The 23,933-nt window shown below is 41.7% G+C and overlaps 1 protein-coding gene across 12 annotated transcripts in view; it reads left to right on the top strand.

The window, feature by feature from the left end:
* Positions 1-23,933, top strand: part of FLT3LG (fms related receptor tyrosine kinase 3 ligand) — a 601,019-nt gene that overhangs the window by 522,993 nt on the left and 54,093 nt on the right. Inside the window, exon 7 of one of the 12 annotated variants that reach the window (XM_077457014.1) lies at positions 9,640-9,702. The exons of the other annotated variants lie outside the window; for them this stretch is intronic. Within the exon in view, the coding sequence (XP_077313140.1) occupies positions 9,640-9,653 (14 nt within the window). The 3' untranslated portion in view covers positions 9,654-9,702. The remainder of the gene's footprint in view (positions 1-9,639; positions 9,703-23,933) is intronic. 12 annotated transcript variants of the gene reach the window in all.

Genomic DNA, 23,933 nt, shown 5'->3' on the forward strand with positions numbered 1-23,933 from the left:
AAAAAATTAAAAAGACCAAAATAATATTCAAACTATTCTGTGATGGTGAAACAAATCCCCATATATGGGAAGTATAACATCTATACCTCCACCGCACGTGCACAATCCTTGTGCTAGTTATTATTTATACTGTAGAGACCGCACACCACGTCACTTCCGGTGCGCCTGACCCGTTGGAGCGCAGCTGGACCGCACGCCGCTCGCTCAGGGGGATCCCTTCGTGTGTTGGCGAACCGGAGTGTTTGTTTTTTGCATTTGCTGCTTATGTTTGTGCAAAGATGCCAAACATTTTCAAAGCCAAATAATACTCTTTTTTTTTTTTATCCAGCATATGAGTAGCCTTATGGAAATCCCTTAAAAAGCAATTAGAGCTCCCCACCATAGAAGGAGGGTGTATACTTGGGGATATAGGCCTCATATTACTGAGTATAGCGCTGCTTTACAGATATATAAAAAAGGACTGTATGGTTTTTAAAAAAAAAAAATTAAAATTTCTTTTTAATCATTTCCTTGATTTTGATTTATTTTTTGTATTTTTTGAAGTGTATGACTGCTATATATATACAATTTTGCAGTTTTGCAGTGTAACTGTTATAGATTGCAATTTTGTGGAAAACCAAAAAAAATTTTTTTGTACAAAATATTTTTTTTTGCAATAAAGCATGTTTAGTTTAAGTGGCTACCAGTCTCCCACCATATATACATATTTATAAAGAAACCCCTTGCTTTAAATTAAAGAAGTTTTTTGCAGCTTGCTCCCCTTTCCCCAACTTAAGTATTTAGTAAATCAAAATACTACACCATGAGTGGATTTTTTTCATTTTGAGGAACTACCGGCGGACAAAAGGATTTTTTCTCCCATCTCCTCTAAAAAACCTGGAGAGGACCTGTTGAAGACAGAGCCAAGCAGTGGGATCCTCAATTAAGTGGAATACAGATTACAGGCGTGTAACCCCCTAGGGGGTGAGTGGATTCGGTGAGTGGGGACCCTTGAGGGGGAAAGAGCACGGAAGTCACCAATAAGCAGGCATAATCACAAAAGTCACCTTTCTGTTTCCTGAAGTGAAATAATTGTACATCTGGGAATACCTGAAAAAAGACTATCTTTGGACTGTATGATTTTTAATATATTTTTATATGTCTTTACTTATATTTATTTTTACACATTTTCTGGTTTTTGTCTATAACCTTTGTCGTTTTGAATAAGGTTGCATTTTTTATGATTTTCTTCTGGTGGTACACCTAAATCTAGTCATTAAGGTTTGGGGGTCTCTACAGTATAAATAATAATTAGCACAAGGATTGTGCACGTCTTTACTCACATTTATTCTTACACATTTTCTGTTTTTTATTTATAATCTTTGTCGTTTTGAATAAGGTTGTATTTTTTATGATTTCTTTTGGTGGTACACCTAAATCTAGCTATTAAGGTTTGGGGGTCTCTACAGTATAAATAATAATTAGCACAAGGATTGTGCACGTGCGGTGGAGGTATAGATGTTATACTTCCCATATATGGGGATTTGTTTCACCATCACAGAATAGTTTGAATATTATTTTGGTCTTTTTGATTTTTTGGGTTTTGGTTATGGTTTTTGTGTTTAGCTCTTTATTGAAATAAGTGATGAACCTAGTGAATTTATCTATGGTAATTAACATAAGTAGTGTATAGTCACATTTGGTTGGATCAACGATATAAGGGAAAAAAAAACCCTTTTTTGGTTTAATCACAATAATAGGGATATAATATTCAACACGGGTGCAATATATATATATATAGCCCTTAGGGATAATAAATGGTTAAGGCAGGTTCGGATTTAATACCAGTCTGAGGTAGCGCCAGCAGCCCACAACAATCATTTATCTATTTATTTCAGGTAGGGACTACAACAAAATGGTAACTATCACTTATTTGCCTTCACTATATTATTACCAGCGCATGGTAGATAGGAAAATGGCCGCACTTGTACTTCCGGTCACATTACCGATGCAAAATATACAGGAAAATGGCTGCTAATGTATTTCTGGCCACCGGACCTCAACAAAATGGCCGCCGTAATAAGTAAAATAAAGGTCTATAAGGGACACTTCTTTCTCTCTGTCTATTCCCTGATGAAGTCACGTGACAGTGACGAACACGTGCGGAAAGAGAGAGAGAGACACGGGAAGTGATGCCCACACCTGCTGTCTACCGTTCTGTTGACATTCAATGCCTGCTTTTATCTTTTAAAATGTGAGTAGCCAGACCACTTTATCTAATTAAACAATCTATTTATGAAAATACTACACTATTTGGAAATGTTTCTTGCGTTTCATGAGGTTCATCCACCACAAATCCATCCGTCATATGAGAGAGAGGAAACTACATAGTGACCAATATATGTTGTTATGCGCTGTACCTTACAGCGGTAAGGTAAGGGGACATCCATCAACTTATCCCACGAAGGGGAAAGAAGGAGTGTGCCACTGAATTGCCTGCATGATTTGCACAGCACAATACATGGATCTGTTTTTTGTTTGAATAGCACTCCCAGTTCATCCAGTTTCCATGTGATTTATTGTTTGGACCCATTGGCACTTAGCACTTTATTTATCCATACGGATTGCTTTACGGACTCAGCACTTTATTTATTTATACAGAGTGTTTTCTCTGATTCATTCCTGAGTGTGATTATTTTAGTTGATCACTTCATGTATGTGTGCACTAGTCACTTTATTTGAGTTTTTGCACTTTATTTCTAGTATTTGCTATTGTATCATATGTATAGCACTACGACAACTTGATTCACATTATTTATTTAACAATTGTTATTGGATTTCAATATTATTTATTTACTATAGGGAACATTAGCGTGTTTTTGACTAGCTATTCTTTGTTGTAATATTGCCTCTTATCTTTTATTTCACCCCCTCCTATTCATTTTCCCCGTTCTCCCCCTCGTTTTTTCCCCTTTCCTCATACAGCGCAGCACTATTACACACTTTACTTATTCTTACTAGGGTTAGAGTTTTTCCCTTCATCAGTGTTTGCAGCAGTAGCCCATCTTCCCTATACATTACACCCATAGGGTTGAGCGCAGAGGTACTATATACAAGACATTATCTACCCAGAAATTGACTGGAGGAGTAATGGCACTGCTGGGATAGTTAAAGGACAAAAATGTATAAACCTATTACATGACAATTTTATGGTCCAGTTTATTGAGGCCCCAACTAGGAATGACACTCTGCTAGACCTGCTAGACCTGGTAATCACAAACCATGCAGAGCTTATTGTCAATATTCATATAAAAGAACATCAGGGTAGCAGTGACCATAATATAATTTCATTTAATGTTAGCTGTAAGCAACAAACACATACCAGAAAGATAAAAACACTTAACTGAAAGAGAGCAAATTTACCAAGGGCTGCTCTCCAGGACTTAGACTGGGAGGGAATATTGGCATCAATGGACACAATGGACACAGAACAGAAATGGGAATTCTTCAAAAAGACTGTATGCAAACTCACTTCAAAGTATATTCCCATGGGCAATAAGTTTAAAAGGCTAAAAATAAAACCTACGTGTCTCACGGACAAAGTTAAAATGGTTATAAATAAGAAAACGACTATTAAAAAAAAAAAATATATATATATCTCAACTATAAAGAAAAAAATATAAAAATGAAGGAACACTATTATTTATCCACTTTAATACTTTAATACAGGGCATTTGTACTCCCTTCCTGCCCAGGCCAATTTTCAGATTTTAGTGTTGTAACATTTTGAATGGCTTGTTGTCATGTAACACTGTATCCAAATAATTATTTTTATTTTTTTATCCACAAATAGAGCTTTCTTTTGATGGTATTTGATCACCTCTGCCATTTTTATTGTTTGCGCTGTAAACAAAAAAAGAGCAACAATTAAAAAAAATTAAAATAAACACAATATTTTTAACTTTTTGCTATAATAAATATCCCAATTTAAAAATGTCTTCCTCAGTTTAGGCCGATATAATATTCTACATATATAAAAAAAATTACAATAAGCATATATTGATTGGTTTGCGGCACAAAAGTTATAGCTTCTACAAAATAGAGGATAGATTTATGACTTTTTTTTTTTATACTAGTAATGGCAGTGATCTGTGATTTTTGTCAGGACTATGATATTGTGGCAGACATATCAGACACTTTTAACACTTTTTTGGGACCATTGACAATTATACAGCGATCGGTGCTATAAATAAGCACTGATGACTGTATAAATGTCACTGGAAAAGAAGGAGTTAACACTAGGGGGCGCATCAGCTCCCGAGTGACACGACAAAGAGAAAACAAAAGAATGCAGGCAAGGAAAAATTCTGTAAAAAAAAACAATGTGGCCCCCCACATACTATATCAGGCTCATCGGGTCTGGTATGGATTTTAAGGGGAAGTCCACGCCAAAATGTAAAAAAATAAAATAAAATGCGTGTAGGCCTTCACCAAAACCCATACTAGACCCATCTGAGCATGCAGCCCGGCAGGCCAGGAAAGGGGCTAGACCAGTGATGGGCAACCTTTTTGGCGTGGTGTGTCAAAAATCGGCAAAAAATCGAGCATAACTCGCGTGGTGTGTCACTTCGACAAAAAAACATAATTTTTGCGCAATTTATAGTTTAAACTACAAAAATGTATAATTGCAATATATAATTGTATTTAATAAACCAAAAACAAATTATTTAACATACCTGCTTAGTAACTTCTTTGTTCATCAGTCAATTTCGTATGTTGCCCTTGATATTATTGAACTTGTTTGGGGTGCCGTGAACCAGGGCTGTGGAGTCGGCTGCTTCCAGCTCCACGTCCTCATCAACATGCCGCTCCAGCCCGCCCCTGCTATGAATATTCCTAGTGACGCGAGGGCGATGATTATGAATATTCATAGCGGGGACGGGCCGGAGCGGCATGTTGATGAGGACGTGGAGCTGGAAGCAGCAGACTCCACAGCCCTGCCGTGAACTGAGATAAGTGAGGGGGAGGGCGAATTCTTTAACTAACCTGCCTATTAGTGACTTTTTTGTTGCTGAATTTCATTGGCTAAATCTTCAATTGAAGGTTGGTATTTTGTACACTTCAGGCCCAAGAAAGCGCTACTAACCTCATCTGTCAATCTGTTTCTTTTGTTGGTTTTGATATTATTTAATGCTGAGAATAAGGTCTCACAAAAGTACGTAGAAGGAAAAATTGTGAGTAAAGCTGTTGCTATATTTGTCAGGGTGCTAAAAGTGTCTGGTAGTCTGTTCCAGGCACTCCAAATTTCCTGTTCGTAGTGGCACTCATCTTTATTCTCCAAGCGGCCCCTTTCCAGATTCTCAAGCTTTGACCTCAAGTCAACAAACACCTGAGCCCAGATGCTGTCTTGAAATTCTGCAAGCTGCATCTCCAAATCATCTATTTGCATCCATTGGAAACCATTTAATTCCAAACTATTGTAGACTACTACATCAGGATACTTAATTATTTTCATGGTCTGTTCTAGGCTTCTAAATTGACTAAATCTATCAGTAAACTGGTCAAGTAACGAGTCTAAAACATGCTGGTACTTCATATGCAAGAGTTCCACTTCATTTCGTACAGCTGCACTGGCCTTCTCAAAATGCTTTTGTACTCGAGGAAAATACTTACACGTTTTAGTTTCTACATCTCGCTTGAAAATTTTTACTTTACTTTCAAAAGCTTTTATGTATCCAAACATAACATCAATACTTTTGCCAAAACCTTGTAACTTTAAGTTCAGTTCATTAACATGAACAGAGAGATCTGTAAAAAACATCAGGGTGTTGACCCACTTATCATCATTGAGCTGAGGAAAGTTTCCCAGATCCTTCTCTTCAAGAAATACCTTAATTTCTTCAAAGCACTCCACAAAGCGCTCAAGAACCTTGCCTCGGCTCAACCATCTTACATTATTGTACATCAGCAGTCCACTGTAGGTGGAATCAACCTCCTGTAAAAGTTGCCCCTCATGGCAGCACCTCCCTGCGCACACTTTTTACTTTACTTTTACTTTTTTATATCCTAAACAGTAAAAGGGCGAACATTCCCCCAGCACAGCAGGAGCAGAGCCCAAGGAAAGCTGCACAGTGGCTTATACTGTGACTGCTCGGCTAACCCTTTCAGGGTTCTCTGTCTGGTGAGCGCAATTATTTCTCTGACACTGAGTGGCGCACCGGAGAAGATTGTTCCTAACCTTTCTGCACTAGTCACTTTGGTCTACCCTTTTTACTTGAAGAGACTTTATGCGTTTTTTCGAGCAACTGTGTGATGCGATTTGAAAAAATTTGTTTGGGCATTGAAAGAATTCTTTTTGTTTTTGCTGTTCTTGGACTGTCACTCTTGGGACTCATAATATAGAGCACAGTTTACAGACCACTAATATAGTGACTTGTGGTTTGCATATGATCTCTCTCACTTAGCATATATGGTTTATTTATTTACATTTTTATGAAATATTTTCACTATTCTTTGGTTATAACACATGTGTACTTTTTGAGTTGCATGCCAACAGGAAAAAATTGTCTTTTCTACACAACACGCATTTATAAGAAGTATATATATAATATTTGGTAGGTACCACCTATAAGGTGGTCCTCAGGAGACCACACATTTCACATCAATTCACAACATTTATTTATATTATTTTCCGGGGCAATAAACAGGGCCATCTATTTATTACACTGATTAGATCTTTACACACCTTTTTGACACCAGGATATTTGTTAGAAAAGGTTTTAGCGCCACAGCTTAATTCATACTTTATCTCCTGTAAAAGTGCTGAAAATTCTCGCTTGTGAAGGGGGCGAGCAGCTATTAAATTAACTATTTTTGTTAGAACTGACATTAAGTCATTTAAGTCAGTGAATCCTGCCTTGGCACATAAAGCCTCCTGATGGATAATACAATGAAAAGGCACAATCGCATGTCCAATAGCTTCTGTAAACAATTTCACAAATCCAACGTTTTTCCCCACCATGTTTGGGGCACCATCTGTCGTCACTGACACAACTTTAGATATATCAATGCTTAGGTCGCAGAATGTTTGCATAACAACCTTACATATTTCGCTTCCTGATGTACTTGTTGGCACTGATACTAACTTTATCAACTCTTCTCTCATTGTGTGACCATCAGAATATCGACCAATAATGGCCAACTGAGCATGCGATGTGACATCAGTAGTTTCATCAAGAGAGATGGAAAAATATTTACAATTCCTTATGTCTCTCTTTAATTGCTGTTGTACGTTTGTGTTCAGTCTCATTATTCGGTCTTTTATGATATTTCTACTGAGTGGTAACTCAGATATTCTCTTAATAATTGCATCTTTATTCTGCATATCGTGAAATAGAACTGGCGCACATCTTAGGAGAGTTTCTTTAATAAATTCTCCCTCAATAAGCGCTTTTGCATGCTGAGCTATGGAGTGAGCAATGCTCAAACTTGCAGAGTTTAAATTTGTAGAGCCTTTTATAAATTTAAGGATGGAGTTAGATTGGCTCTTATAAAGGTGTAGCTTCCTGGAAATGTATTCCCTCCTATCATCCTCACTTTTTTCCAAGAGCTGGGAATGATTAGTTTCAAAATGTCTATTTATATTCCACGTTCTGCTTACTACCGTTTCAGTACATAGAACGCAAAATGATCTGCCATTTTTTTCTATAATGCCATACATCTCGCTCCATGTCTCTTGAAAGGGTCGGCCACTGCTACTACCACTCCCTTTACTTAACCTTTGTTTTTTATTTTTTGGGTGCTCCATCAGTGGGCCAGTGACAGCAGATAGAATTATAGATAGCCAATTAGGGGTTAACTAGCCTAACAAGCTAACACAACCTCCCCCTCACTTATCTCAGTTATTGTGGGCAAGTCCATGGCACCCCAATAGTTGCTGCTAATGACGCTCACAGTTCCCGTTGGCACTCCGCTGTTCCCTGCTGTGGTGCGGTCGTAACTGACAGTCCCAGGAGTAGACTCTCTGTGCTGGCCTGACTGGAGAGAGGCGCGCACTGTTCCCACGCTCCTCTCCTGCGGGTCCTCCCTCGCCGCGCTGATGACGTGTGTGCGCACGGCACGCACGCCTTACCAGCAGCCCCTGCGCTCAGAAAGGGGCGGCGGCGATACAGTAAGTGAGTGTGGGCGGGGGAGATCACACGTCCCGCCCCCCCCCGCGTTCCTCCAGCACAGATTCTTTCATCCTCGGCGGCCGTGCAGGAGCCGAGGATGAATCGCATGAAATCCTGTGCGTGTCACCCCAAATGGCTACGCGTGTCAGCACTGACACGCGTGTCATAGGTTCGCCATCACTGGGCTAGACAATCAAGTCCACCCTCCCCCCTGAACCACACCAGGCCACATGCCCCTGGGGGGTGCTTTGATTTGATGTTGATGGGGACAAGGTCCTCTCTACCTAACCAGTGCAGGTGAGGGACTTATCAGGAACTGGAAACCCCCTACAGCAAGGGGGCACCCAGATCCCAGCCCCCTCATATGTGAACAAGTATGGGATACATAGTACCCCTACCCATTCACCAAAAAAGTGTAAAAAGTAAGTAAAGACACAACGCAGGTTTTTGGCAAGTCCTTTTTTAAAAAAAAAAAAAGAATGTCTCTAGTGTATCTTCAATCACAATGCTTGCCGGACCTGAAAGAATAAAAAAATAACCTCCAGTTTCGTTGAAGGCTCCCGCTGTCTGCCAACTCTGCCATTTGACACTACCTTCAATCTTTTTATGATTAAAGAAAATACAAGGTATTCATTATACAAAGAAGTCACAGAAGCCAAAGCCCTAAATCAATATACAAGGAAGATACAACACCCTTATCATCACAAAGGTAATGAAGAGACAAAGGCATATAAATATAAAACTGCCAATATTAATCAATATGTATTAATCCAACCATAGGGATTGAGACGTTGCCAATCCCAGATTAGATATAAGGAGACAAATACCCCCAAAGTAAAGTAAAAGGGACTTTCTACTTTCTAGGCAACAGGAGAGAAACATAAACAAAAAAATTCTACAAGTAAATTTTATTATGAAAAAATAAAATTAAGGTGCAAACATCACCAATATATTAGTAAAAACAATAAATTACAATCCTGAATCGTTAGTGCATGAAAATTGTATACATTCAGCCCAATGCATTTCAGGACACTTGATACTACCACAGCACATTCTAAAAATAAAAAAACAATAATAACAAAAAACAAAAAATAGAACAAGAACATACAAAGCAACAAAGGTCAATCTCATCATGAATGAGGGCAGACAAAAGGAGCATCGTTGAGGTCATGATTATAAAAACACCTACCGATTAAAATAGTCAGCATTACATACACCTCCAGGTGGAGTGCCAACTAGCGCAGTATGGCCATATATTCACATCAGATGGCGTGAAGAGTGTAGGGAAAAACTGTTGAGCTAAGGTAACTGCAGTGCTAAGTGGTTGGATGTAAATAGTCGTTTATAACCATAGATGTAGAAAGTGGCAGTAGTGGCACATAGCAGAAATTCCTGATATCAAAAATTCTGCAATGAAGAAAGAATATATATTCTTTATTAACATTTATTATTTTTTATTAACATTTATTCTAAATGTTCAATATTGCAGAGAACATACGGTAAAGCATTGACTGGCGGTCTATCCTCTTTACAAGGGAAAAGAAACCTTAAGGTATATACAGTACATATAGAAATTCAGAATATACAGTGCATGAGGAACTACTCAAGATGTGTATTAAGGTGGTTTATATGGTTTAATTCTTGTTCCCACGTAATAAAAGGGAGGAAGATCTAAAAAACTCGGTTTTGGATTAGAGGTGTTACGTGCCTGTTATCAGAGCCCAACCGCAGAAGGAGACCTCTCTTACAGCACTCGCTCGGGGACTATTGGCGTTGCAACAGGGGTTACGAGAGTGCAGTGAGGTAGGAGTGCCAGTAAGATCCGTGGTAGCTGATACAGATGAGTAGAGATGATTCACCAGAAGAACTGGACTGTAGAAGCAGTTGGAGATGGTGGTTACAGGTGTGGGTCAGTGACCCCTGGATCTAGGCGAGACTAGATCAGGAGCAGACTGGAGCAGAGTGAGGCAAGCCGGGTCAGCATGAGTAACAGGTAGTTAATACAGCAGAAAAAGAGTAGTCAGCAGGTGGGCAGTGGTTTGGCAACAGAAGATCAACAGGTTCAGATATACAGTAGCAGGGTCAAGGCAGGCCGGGTCAGGAGAGAAGGCAGCAGTGGTCAAACATTGCAGGGTCAGGTAATTACAGCAGGTACAGGATCAGACTCAGGTAAAGCTGCAGATCAGACAGCATTGTACTGAGCAGCTGCTGTCCCTTTTAAAGGGTCACTGGCGCCAAGCTGAGCTAGCGCGCACGCACTGTACTAGAGCAGCTGCTGTCCTTTTAAAGGGTCACTGGTGCCAAGCCGAGTTAGCGCGCATGTACACACGCCTGTCACGTGTTCCCATGCACCCGCACCTGCCGCGTGTCTCTGCACACATACACGCACCGCTGCCCAGTACAGCGAGTTCTCATAGGGACATGTGTGCGCATGCCCGAGCATCTGCCCTGCCACAGGGTATCCCTGTAATTGCCCCCCATCAGGGGCAGTCTCTGGATGCCCAACAGGCTGTTCTTTTCAGGGTGAGCAAGAAAAAAAGCACAAACTAACCTTCTTGCATGGATATTGCCTGTGGATTCCCAGGAGTTATCCTACAGGCCGTATCCCTTCCATTTAACCAGAAATGGTACCTGATTTCACCTTCCCCTGCAATCCAGAATAGCCTCCACTTCGTATTCCTCTTTCCCATCAATCAAAACATGTTCCATTAGTCTAGGTCCTCTGTCAGGAAAGGGATCCGGTGCTGCAGGTTTTAGTAGTGAAACATGAAATATAGAATGGATTTTAAATGAGTCAGCTAAAGAAAGTTCATATGATACCTCATTTAACCTCCTATTCACCGGAAAGGGACCAGTAAATTTGGGTTCCGACTTTTTTTGATGGACATTTTAACTTAAGATTGGTTGTAGAAAGCCATACCTGATCACCTGGCTGTAGGTTCAGCTCTCCTCTCCTTTTCTTATCAAAAGCCTTCTTGTCAGCTTGCGCCTTGGCCATTGCTTCCTCCAAGATCTTATTGTTGCGGTTGAGAAAATCCATAGTATCTTGTACTGCTGGAACTGTAGACTCTGAAATGAAATCAGGCAGAAATTATAAATGGAAACCATAGTTAGAAAAAAAAAGGGGTTGACCTGTAGCTGGGTGATTGGCATTGTTGTAGGCAAATTCTGCTAGTGGCAGTAATGAAACCCAATCGTCCTGAGCAAAGGATGTGAAACACCAGAGTATTGTTCGGACACTTGATTTGTCCTCTGTTTTTCCATTGATTTGGGGATGGTACGCTGAGGACAATGCCAAATCAATTTTCAATACTTTACATAAGGCTCTCCAGAAACTTGAAGTGAATTGTACACCACGATCAGATTCTGATGTTTGCAGGGACCCCGTGCAACCTAACAATCTCTCTAATGAATAGTCGGGCCATCTCCTTAGCAGAAGGATACTCTTTAACCACTTCCCACCCGGCCAATGCACATATACGGCCGGGTGGGAGCCGCCTACTCCTGATAGGACGTTCAGGAACGTCATTCAGGAGTAGCGGGATCGCGCGCGCGCGCGCCCGCGCAGCGGCGCGATCCCGATGCGCCCGTGTCACCCGGACACGGCGCATCTCAGATCGGCAGGAGGGCTCTGTGATTGGCCCTCCTGATCACATGACGGCCGTGTCCAATCACGGCCGTCATGTGATGTAAACAAACAGCCGGTTGCTAGGCAATCGGCTCCTCCTCTCCTCACACAGAAGTCATCGCTGTGGAGAGGAGAGCAGATCGCTGCAGCCGGCTGCTGATCAGTGAGTATGAGCTGCTTTTTACAGCTTTTTACTCACTGATCACCAGTCTAGTGTACACAGTAAACACACCACACAGTAAACACATCACACAGTATAAACACAATGTCCCCACACATGTCCCCAAAACATACATGTCCCCAAATAATAAAAACACATGTCCCTAATAATAAAAACATGTCCCCCACATATGTCCCACTAAAATCACATGTCCCAATGATTATCTGCACACATATGTACGTGATCACCTGCACACATATGTACATGATCATTTGCGTACATATGTCCGTGATCACACAAACCAATTATTATACACTTAACGGATTTTTTTTTACCAAAAACATGTAGCAGAATACATTTTGGCTTAAATTTATGACAAAATTTGATTTTATTGGATTTTTATTGAAGTAGAAAAAAGAAAATATTGTTTTTTTTTTCAAAATTTCCGCTTTTTTGCGCTTATATCGCAAAAAATAAAAAACGGAGTCGTGAATAAATACCACCAAAATAAAGCTCTATTTGTGCGAACAAAATTATAAAAATTTCATTTGGGTACAGTGTAGCATGACCGCGCAATTGTCACTGAAAGCGCTAGAGCGCTGAAAGCTGAAAATTGGGCTGGGAAGGAAGGGGGCGAAAGTGCCCTGTATTGAAGTGGTTAAAGGCAAGAAATGGGCCATCTTGGTTAACCGGTCCACTACTACAAAGATTGCTGTGCATCCCTCGGCAGGTGAAAATTGCACTATAAAATCCATGGAGATCATCCTTCATGGTTTATAAGGAACGGGTAAAGGCTTCAGCAGACCCCAGGACTTCGTGTAGTCTTGTTCTGAATGCAAACAGAGCATGAGTTCACATATTTCTTACAGAATTCTTCTAGATCAGGCCACCAGAATGTATGCCATACTAGTTCAAGGGTCTTATTTATGCCAAAATAGCCTGCCAGTGGATGATCATGCAACATCTTCAAGACCCCTACTCGCACACTCTCAGGGCCAAAAATTTGGCTTCCTTTCCAAAGCAGGCCGTCTCTAGAGGTTAGGATAATTCCATGGGGCTGAGAATGTTCATGGAAGCCTGTTTGGTTTGTGACAAAAGATCTGTTTGCAAAAGTAGGAAGTTCCCTGTAGGCGGGATGGTATCTGGTGCTGACAAATCCTTGGGGGTCATCGTACATACACGATAGTGCGTCCGGTTTTATGTTTTTTGATCCAGGTCGGTATGTTACATGGAAGGTAAAATTTGTGAAAAAAGGGCCCATCAAGCTTGTCGTGGCTTCAGTCATTTGGCAGATCTTAAATGCTCCAAATTTTTATGGTCAGTATATATTAGTATGGGATGTTTAGTGCCCTCCAACAAATATCTCCACTCCATCCAGTGCTGCTTTGATGGGCAATAGTTCAGTCTCCTACATCGTAATTTCTCTCTGCTGGAGAAAGTTTCCGTGAGAAGAAGGTCACAGGATGCATTAAGGCCTTGACCCCTTGACGTTGGGGATGTTGGATTCATTGACTTTATAGTAAGATATGTGGTTAAATTCTGTTAGTATGTCATATAAGGGAGGTAGGGAAGCAGCTGGATCTGTAATGGTAAGTATGATATCGCCCGCAAAAAGGGTTATTTTATACTCTTTTCCCAGAATTAGTATTCCTGAAATAGAAAGGTGGTTTCTTATTTTTTGCGCTAAGGGTTAGAAGTGTAAATATTATAGGTGACAATGGGCACCCCTGTCTAGAGCCACTGGTGATTTTGAAATTGTCAGAGTATACCATCCGAGAGAACTTGTGCCGATGGTGAGGTATACAAAGCCATGATCGCAAACAGGATATTTGGTTGAAAGATGAATTTGGACAGGGTATGGTGTAAATAGCCCCAGTGAATTCTATCAAAGGCTTTTTTCGGCATCAAGCGTTAGGAAAATGGAAAGGGTTTTTGTTGTTTCAGCATAATGTAGTAAATTTATAATTTTTCTGCTGGTTTCAGGAGCCTGGCAACCAGAGATGAAGCCCACCTTGTCAGCATCAATCAGGTTTGGCATGAGAGGTGACAGACTGTTAGCAATGGCCTTACCATATATTTTTAGATTGGTATTTAGTAGTGAAATGGGATAAAAATTTTGGGGAGAAACCGGCTCCTTCCCTGGTTTTGGCAAAGTGACAATAGTTGTGGATAGCATTTAAGATGAGAATGCATTGGAGGACGCAGCAGCAGCATTTAATGCCTTTTGCTTATGGGGGGATAGTGAAGATGAGAAGAGCTTATCGTATTCAAATGAGAAGCCACCAGGGCCTGGGGCTTTATTATTGGGCAGGAAATTTTTTTTCTCTAGTTCAATAGGTGTAAAGGGTTTATTAAGGTCTTGCAATTGGGTTTCTGACAATTTTGGGAGGTTAATTTGTTCAAGAATGTCTGAGATCAGAGTTTCAGATGGTTGTGATGTGTTTGGGTCATTGCTCAGATTATGTAGGGAACTATAAAATGATCTGAACACATTGCCTATGTCTTTGGGATTTTGTATCTTGCACCATGAGTGGGGTGTTTGAGGAAACAAATTCTTTGTTTTGCTGTCCGTTGTTTTAGTTGGGATGTTAATAGTTTGTCATCCTTATTACCATTGGCATAGAAATTAGATTGCAGTTTGCGTACATTTTTGGTGTGTTGGACAGAGAGAACGTTTCTAGTGTGGAAAAGCTGGTTGCGTGTCGCAATATTAGGCTTGTGAATATAAAAAAAAATGGGGTTCCCCTAATCCCCTGATGAAGTCACGACCTGTGACATAATGCATAGGGAAGTTACTGGATTAAGGAGCAACTGGAAGTGACGCATAGAGACATTTGTAACACCGCACATTGTTTGATCTGCCTGCTGTTTTCAGCATTGTTGTAAGTAGCCATTTTTTAAACATAAATAAACCTATTTGAGACATATTACGCTATGGGAGCTTCCTGCTTATTACCTGCTTTCATTTGCAGCGGATGAACTGGCAAACTAACCAACTGAGAGCCATTATTGCAATAAAGCACTCTCAAGGACATCATCCCTGGTTACCATACTCAGAAGGGCTTATCATTAGAAATATCGGAGTGGCATTTCTTACCCGTTTAGAGGTAAGCGCATAGAGAGCACTGAGTGGTGCACACGAAGAGTACACAGTGGATGTCACCTGAAGAGTTTGCCTGTCACATTGCTGCACACCAGCACTTTTTGCACTAATTTGCAAGTTTACCATTTATGGATGAACTTTTATGGGTATCATTACTCAATATAAATAGTTAATAGTAATAATAATAGTAATTAATAGTAATAGTATTGGTACACCTACACATTTAAAGGTGTACACAAAGGATCATTTGATACTCGGCACTTTATGATCTTGCACCATTTAGTGTTCGTTGAATTATTATTTAATATTTAGCACCTGATAAATTTCATGATTTTGCACTATATTAATTGTTTAATTATCTGCACAGTAGCAGCTATTTTATTCACTTCATGAATTTATGATAACGTGTTGCGCATTTTTTGGAAATAATTTATTTGCCTAGTTTGCACAGTAGCAGTTTGCACAGCAGCTAAATAATTGCATGCACAGCGGCAATTTGCATTAGGATTCAAAATTAGTATTGGTATAATTATTGATTTATTGCACTTTAGCTACGAAGTAGAATAAATATCAAACACGGATATTCCATCTTTGTAGTAATATATTGTTTATAGTTTGCGCTGATCACCTTTTTTATTTAATATTAGGCTTGTGTTTGTCACCTCCAGCCTCTCTATAGGTGTTTATCCTGAGCCCCAAGTTTTAGTATTACCCCCCCCCCCCCACGCGCATGACAGCCTTGTGTACATTCCATGTGAGGAAGGGATTTGCAGCGGAGGGTGCATTGCGTTCAAAGTCTTGTATTTGGTTATGTATATATTTTGAATTAGCAGGATTAGACATTAAAAAATACATTGTTGCGCCATATATTTACTATACTATATACTCTTCCCCCCACACATATGGAAATCGGGGCATGGTCTGACCGTGTGATGGTGTGAATTTCAGAACATGTGATATCTTGTAGTAGGAATAAGTCAATTCTGGAGTAAGAGCAGGGAGGTTTGGAAAAAAAAGTCTCATTCTGTGGAATGTCAGCATCTCCAGATGTCGAACAGGGCATTGGTCCTGAGAAAGTGGTTTAATGTAGAGGGTCGGTTGAGCTTTGTATTGGGGCCTGAGATATCCAGGGAGCCATCAGGGACTGTATTAAATCTTCTTTTAAAGCTTATTAAGAAAGGATATTTGTTTTGTGTTGGGTGCGTAGATGTTGGCGATGGTATAAACAGGTTTATGGATTTTGCATATCAAGATAATGAATCTTCCCTGATCATCTGGGATGACTTCCAGTGGTTTGAAGTGAACAGTATCCTTAATGGCAATTAAGGCTCCCCTCTTTCTTAGAGCTGCATTGGTGAAGTATATGTGTGGAAAGTGTTTGTGGGCAAAGGATGGAGCGTTATTGTATGCGAAATGCGTTTCTTGGAGGCACAGGACATCACATTTCAGGTGTTGAGCATTGGACTATAGGGAGTGCCTTTTTGTTCGGATTATTGAGCCCGTTAACATTGAAGGATGTTATTTTGAAAGGCATGGTAGTATAGAGGTAAAGATGTCAGGATCGTTGCGGTGATCTGAATAAAGGTTGATGAAGGTGAATAGGCAGGAAATAGGTGGACACTTGTAGGTAGTTCCAGAGGCTGAATGCAATTCAGACCGCAGAATTGTGAGTAAGCGGTTTTAGCCCCGACAGGTACTGCACGATCGATGAGTGATTAGTGAGCTTAGATTGGTTTTACAGGAAAGTAACTGAGATAAAAAGCTACACAAGGAAGCAGGATAGTGCAAACAACGAGTGACGAGATGTAAAAGGTGTTTCTTTTTAACCATTTGCCATATGGCTGGGCGGCGCAGCTCTCGTTCTGGGTGGACATCATATGATGGCTTCCCACAACGAGGCAGCGATCGCAGCTGCGCCATGCTGTTAGGACATAGCGCGACCCCGATCTCTGGAAAGAGCCATGGCTCTTTAACCATGTGATCGTCTGTGTCCAATTACAGGCGGTTACATGAAAACACGGAGATGCCGGTAATTGGCACTCCTCTCCTCACACTGAGGGAGTGTCAGGAGAGGAGAGCCAATCAGTAGTATCTCCTCACAGGGGATATCTAGGTATGTAATCAGGGCACTGATCATCAGTGCCCTGATTGCAATTAAGTGCCCACCAGTGCCAGCAATGAGTGCCCACCAGTGCCAGCAATGAGTGCCCACCACTGCATACAAGTGCCAGCAATTAATGGCCATTAGTGATGCCAGTCAGTGCGGACTATCAGTGCTGCCTATCAATGCCTATCACTGCTGCCCATCAATGCCATCCATCAATGCCAATCAGTGTCGCCTAACCATGCTGCCTATGTGCCCATCAGTGCTGCCTATCTGTGCCCAATGCTCACCAGTGCCATCCATCAGTGCCGTCTATCAGTGCCACCTAATCCGTGTCCATAAGTGCTGCCTATCAGTGTCGCCTCATCAGCACTCATCAGTGAAGGAGAAAAATGACTTGTTTACAAAATGTACTGACAGACAAAGAAAAACGTTTAACAAAAAAAAAAAAACCCAGAAGTGATCAAATACCACCAAAAGAAAGCTCTATTTGTGTGAAGAAAATTATAACAATTTCACATAGTTACAGTATAGCATGACTGCCCAATTTCCATTCAAAGTGTGACAGCACTAAAAGATGAAAAATGGCCCGGGCAGGAAGAGGGTGTAAGTGCCCTGTATTGAGGTGGTAAAAAAAACAGATGAGCGGCAGAGCCACGACTACTAACTGGGGGGAAAAAACAGCAATGGCCCGTATTCAGGGTATCCACTAGGGCTTTAGTAGGGATGTTACAGCCAGGGGTAACTCCTTAGGTGATCATCTCATCAAGACGGTCAGGCATATTCCAGCTTTCCTCAGCTTGTTTGCGATAAGGATTTTGATTGTTTCTTTGGGGTAGCACTTCTATGATGTTCCATTTGATAGACCTTCAAGAGAGTGGATATTGTATTCTCTCCCTTCTTTAGTCACCACTAATTTCACTGGGTGCCCCCATTTTACATAATGTTATTACGTAAGGGTTTGGTGATGGTGGCCAAGTTCTTCCGTTTGCTCATCGTGTACTGTGAGAGATCCGCATAAAAGGAAAAACCAGCATATTGTTTGGGCATAATGTAGCTGCGGGATTTCTGGTGATCCAAAAGGAACTTTTCTTTGGTGTGGTAGAAGTGGATTTGAACAATTGTGTCACGCGGGATATTGTCTGGGAGGCTTTGAAAGCCTATGTATACAATTGATAAATTGTTCAGCTGGATGGGTCTCCGGCATGTGATCCGGCATTAGCTTTGTAAAATAATTCTTTTAGTGCCACAGGTTTATTGGATTCTGGTATGCCTCTTATTTTGACATTGTTTCTGCATGAGTGATCTTCTAAATTGGCCAGATTGGCCTTGACCTACTCTGTCTTCTTCCCGTTCACTGTGCGTGTAAACCAGATTGTTAAAGTTGGTCATGAATTCCCCCATCTTTGATTCTAAATGTGTAAAGCGGTCATCCATCACATTCAATTCAGCTGTAAATTGGTGCCCCAATGTAAGAATGCCAGCATGTATGGAACTTTGCAATGAAATCAGCATATCCTTTAACATGGTGTCAAGCACTGGCTGGTTTGTGGCAGGGAAAGCTTCAATAGAGATTGCTAGGGCTGTGTTTGCAGGAGAGGGTGTTTGTGACAAGCTCACCTCAGTGTGATGGCTATCTTCAGCATTCAGTCTGGGCTTGGATTTTACAGGACTGCTGGATTACAAAAGTCTGTACTCAGTGATGTGAGTGCGGGTCCTAAACTGGAGCTGATAGTCTCTTCTTCCCTCCCTGTCACACTGCTATGCCTCGTGCATCTGTATGTGCGGGCCACCACACTTTTCAGATATTTATTTGTAAAAAACATTGAAAACCATTTTTAATTTTCCTTCCACTTCACAATTATGTGACACTTTGCATTGGTCTATCATATAAAATCCCAATAAAATACATTTACGTTTTTGGTTCGAACATGACAAAATGTGGAAAATGTTAAGGGGTGTGAATACTTTTTCAAGACACTGTCCTGGGATCAATTCTATTTAATAAATTCATAAATGACCTGGAGAATGAGATAAACAGCTCAATCTCTGTATTTGCGGACGATACTAAGCTAAGCAGGGCAATAACTTTTCCGCAGGAGGTGGGAACCTTGCAAGAAAATCCGAACAAATTGCCCACCATTGGGTGTGCAACTACTTGGCAAATGAGGTTTAATGTACAAAAATGTAAAATAATGCATTATGGTGGCAAAAATATGAATGCAATATACTCACTGGGAGAGAACCTCTGGGGGAATCAAGGATGCAAAAGGACCTGGGGGTCCTAATAGATGACAGGCTCATCAATGGCATGCAATATCAAGCTGCTTCAAGCAAAGCAAACAGAATATTGACATGCATTAACCATTTTATACCCTGGAAGGATTTGCCCCCTTCCCGACCAGGCAACTTTTTTGATACGGCACTGTGTTTTAACTGATATTTGCACGGTAGTGCGATGTTGTAACCAAACAAAATCGATGTCCTTTTTTCCTCACAAATAAAACTTTCTTTTTGTGGTATTTGGTATAAATATCCCTATGTAAATAAATGTCTTCATCAGTTTAGGCCAATATGTATTCTACATATTTTAGTTTAGAAAAAAAAAATATATCGCAAGAAGTGTATATTGATTGGTTTGCACAAAAGTTATAGTGTCTACAAAATATGGGATAGATTTGACATTTTTAATATATATATATATATTTTTACTAGTAATGGCAGTGATCAGCGATTTTTATACCTGCTACATTGCGATGGACAGATCAGACACCTTTGACACTTTTTTTGGGACCAGTGACATTTATACAGCAATCAGAGCTAAAAATAGCCACTAATTACTGTATAAATGTCATTGGCAGAGAAGGGGTTAACACTAGTGGGCAATCAAGGGGTTAACTGTGTTCCCTAGGTGTGATTGGTCTCTTCTCCCCTGAGAGAAGGGGTTACCGGTTCTCGCTCTGTCATTAGTGATCGCAGGTGCCCGGTGGTCATCGCGTCCACCGGGCATGAGCATCGGCCCCCGGGGACACTCTTCGGGCACACGCCTGCTAAAGCATCTTAAGGAGCCGACGTACAGCTACGATGGCTCACGCACGAGAGCCAAGTTGCCGCATTATTGTATGCACGAGAGGCAAGGAAAAGATCCCCGATTTTTAGGGCCTAAAAAAGTCACACGGGGGAGGAGCTGAATACTGATCTAATTTTACCACTCTCTCATAAATGCTTTTACCCATGCAGTACGACGATGGGGGGGAGTTGGTCACACAGATGGATAGCTGTTATTTAAGATAGACCAATTTTTTTATAATGTTGTTAATTTTGGTGAAATATTAATGGAATTGAGAGATGAAGGGCATTCTGCGACTGGGTCTAATAATTTTAGTACCATATTTTAAAGACAAGTACTTTATGAACAACGTCTGCAGGATACCCCCGTTGTCGGAGCCCATCCTCCATCTCTCGGGTACAGTGGCGGCTGGTGAAGTTTTAGGATGGGGGGGCCAGACCCCGTCCTTCCTTTTTGAGGGATGAAGGGAGAGAGGAATGAAGGGACAGCAGGCCCAGATCCTACACAACAATAGAAATGTGTATTCTAGAAAGTTTAATAATCAGCAGATAAAGATTCTCAAAACATCTGGTGTTAGTACTTCAATCATCCCGACACCATGGTTGTTATGGTGTCAGGATGATTGAAGCGCATTATTTCTATTATTACATTGTAATCTAAAATTAAATCATTCAACTCACCATAATGCAGAATTAGTGGGAGCCCTGAGTGTGTCACTAGCCACATCACCTACAACCAGATGCCATCAAGCGTCCCCATCAGAGTCCGTCCTTACATCAGGTGCCCCCAGCGGAGTCCCTCCTTACATGCAGCCTGTGTCACATCAAATGCAGCCTCTGTAACAGCCTCTGTCCCCCTAAATGCAGCCTCTGCCCCCCCAAATGCAGCCTCTGTCCCAGCCTCTGTCCCCCCAAATGAAGCCTCTGTCCCACCAAATGCAACCTCTGCCCCCCCCCCCCCAAAATGCCTGTGTCTGGCATCTGAACACAGTGCACTTAAGGAACTTTTTTGTAATTTTTTTCTTTTTTAAAGGGCCAGTATTAAAGTTTATTTATTTATTTATTTTTTTACTTTTTTTGTGTGGCTGCCTGGGGAGGGGTGGTGATGTGACGGACCACCACTGCTCTGTAGGATCACTAGTAATCCTGGCTACCCATTTATAACCCTATAGAGGTACTCTTGATGAAAGAAAGAATTGGCCCTGCTGGCTTCATAGTTGGTGATCCAAGACTGATTCATTTTTATAAAAGTCAAAAGGTCTGGACAGACGCGTTCTATGATCAGTAACGAAAACCTCCTGCAGCACTGAATGGCCATTCTGAAAGCACACAACCCAACAATTCAATGGCATACTGAGAAAGTTCTAGCCAGTGGTCTATTCTCATGAACCAGTAAGTCAGTGGATCGTCTGCTGGAAAGCTCTCCATCTCTGTTTTGGCCCTAAGATAATCGTCCACCATTTGATGCAGATGCTGCCGATGGGATGTGGAAGCTGACACACCTGGGCGGCAAGGACTAAAAAAAAAATCTGAAATGCCTCACTTAGGCGGACACCTTTTCCACTGCTCCTCTCTTGACCAACAGAAGGCTCAGAACTAAGTTTTCCATGATACTGTAACCTACTGGAGTCAGGAAAAACATTCAATAAAATCCTCTTTAACGTGTCTAAGAGATTTTTATGTTCTGCACTCTGTGGGGATGAGAGGAGTTCTAAGACCTTCCTCTTATAATGGTGGTCAAGGAGGGTTGCCAACCAGTAATCATCCTTCTCCTTTATGCCACATATTCTTAGGTCCTGTCACAGGCTCTGATGCATGAGGTTGTCCATGTGCCTCAAATTTGCCGAGGCTTGAGAAGCAGACTCCTTGGGGTCACTCAGAATGACAGCATCTGGAACTTCCTCCTCCCAGCCACTTACTACTCCCAAGGGTCCTGGGGTTGGAAAGCCATTGCTTACAGATTGACGCAAGTCTTCCTCTTCTTTGAAGCCTATGAAAGTGCCACAATCCTCCTCCTTCTCTCCTCCTGTGTGTTCTGTGACATAAGAATGATGGTATATACTGTATAAAGTGGGCATTGAGAAGAAAGGAAGTCCTCCTCTTCCTCCAGCTGCTCTGCCTTCAGCGCCCTGTCCATAATGGTATGCTGAGTCTGCTCAAGCAGTAACAGGGATTGTGTCACTGATGCATGCACTGTCTCACCATCTTTGTGGCCTCCTCAAATGGTGACAATACAGTGCATGCATCCTTAATGATCAGCCATTGGCATGGGGAAAAAAAAGCAGTGGTGGAGAGCCTGTCGTCGTGCTGTACTCGTTGACAACCCTTTGCTGCATGTATAGCTGCTGCAGCATTGCCAAAGTCAATTTCCACCTGGTGGGCATGTCACAAATCAAGCGTTTTACAGGCAAGTGGAATTCCTGCTGAATTTCAGCCAAACGAGCACTGGCTGTGTATGACTGCCTGACATGGCTACAGACTCTTCTGGCCAGCTTTAGCACATCTTGCAACCCTGGGTAAGTATTTAGGAAACGCTACACCACCAAATTGAGGACATGTGACAGGCATGGCACAGGTGTCAACTTTCCCTGTCTAAGGGTGGACAGGAGGTTTGAGCCATTATTGCGCACCACCATTGCTGACGTGGTGTGAACCACCTCTGGGCCTGTCCCTACAGAGCTGCAAGAATCTCTGTTCCGGTGTGGTTCCTGTCCCCTAAACACACCAGCTGAAGCACTGCATGGCACCTTTCAGCCTGACTCGTGGAATAGCCCTTTGACCACTTAGGGGGTACCTGATTTTCATAGGACAATTCTGCAGAGGGCATGGAGGTGGTGGAGGAGGAGGGGTAGATCTCACAGGTCTGGCATCATCACCATCAGCTGTATGGAGACGTTGGGGCACAACAAGCAGCAGCACCGAGCCCTGTCCTGCATCCCTTCGAGTTGTAAGCAGCATTACCCAGTGTGCTGTGAACAAAATATATCATCCCTGCCCATGCTTGCTGGACCACGTGTCAGCACTAAAGTGGATTTTACAGCTGACTGCCATGCCCAACGATGTCAGAACTTTTCCTTCCACATGATGGCAGAGAGATGGAACGGCCTTACGTGAAAAGTAGTAGCGACTGGCAACCTGCCACCATGGTACAGCACATTGTGCAAATTCATGGAAGGGGGCAGAATCCACCAGGCTGAAAGGCAGAAATTGGAGAGCCAGCAGCTTTGACAGGCTTGCATTTAGACACTGGGCATGTGGGTGGCAGGGACTGTATTTTTTTTTTCGCTGCAGAAGATGGGGTAGAGAAATTTGCTGGCTACAGTCTACAGCTGATGGTGTGCTTCTGGAAGATGTCCTCCTAGGACCTGGGACACCCTGTGCTATACCATCATCCCTGTCAGTGGAGGCTGCTGAGAGGTAATGACTCGGTATAGCAGGGGAAGACTGAAGTGGGTAAGGAGGAGGGACAGATTTGTGCCCCTTTTGTGTGGCTTTTAGGTGCTTTTGCCAATGGGCAGAGTGGTTGGACGTTAAATGCTTTGTTAAGCATGTGGTACCCAAATGGTTGGCGTTTTTGCCACATTTGCCTAAGACACAGTTTTCAGAGATAGTAACCGTGCGATCTGTTGCATGAGCTTTGGGGAGAGGGCCGGAAGATGACAGCTGCAGAATGTGATGGAATAAGGTGGCTGCTCTCTACCATCTTGATGTCGCCTCCT

This window comes from Lithobates pipiens, unplaced genomic scaffold, assembly GCF_037356315.1.
Source record: "Lithobates pipiens isolate NorthernLeopardFrog02 unplaced genomic scaffold, aLitPip1_a1.2 Scaffold_27, whole genome shotgun sequence".
NCBI lineage: Eukaryota > Metazoa > Chordata > Amphibia > Anura > Ranidae > Lithobates > Lithobates pipiens.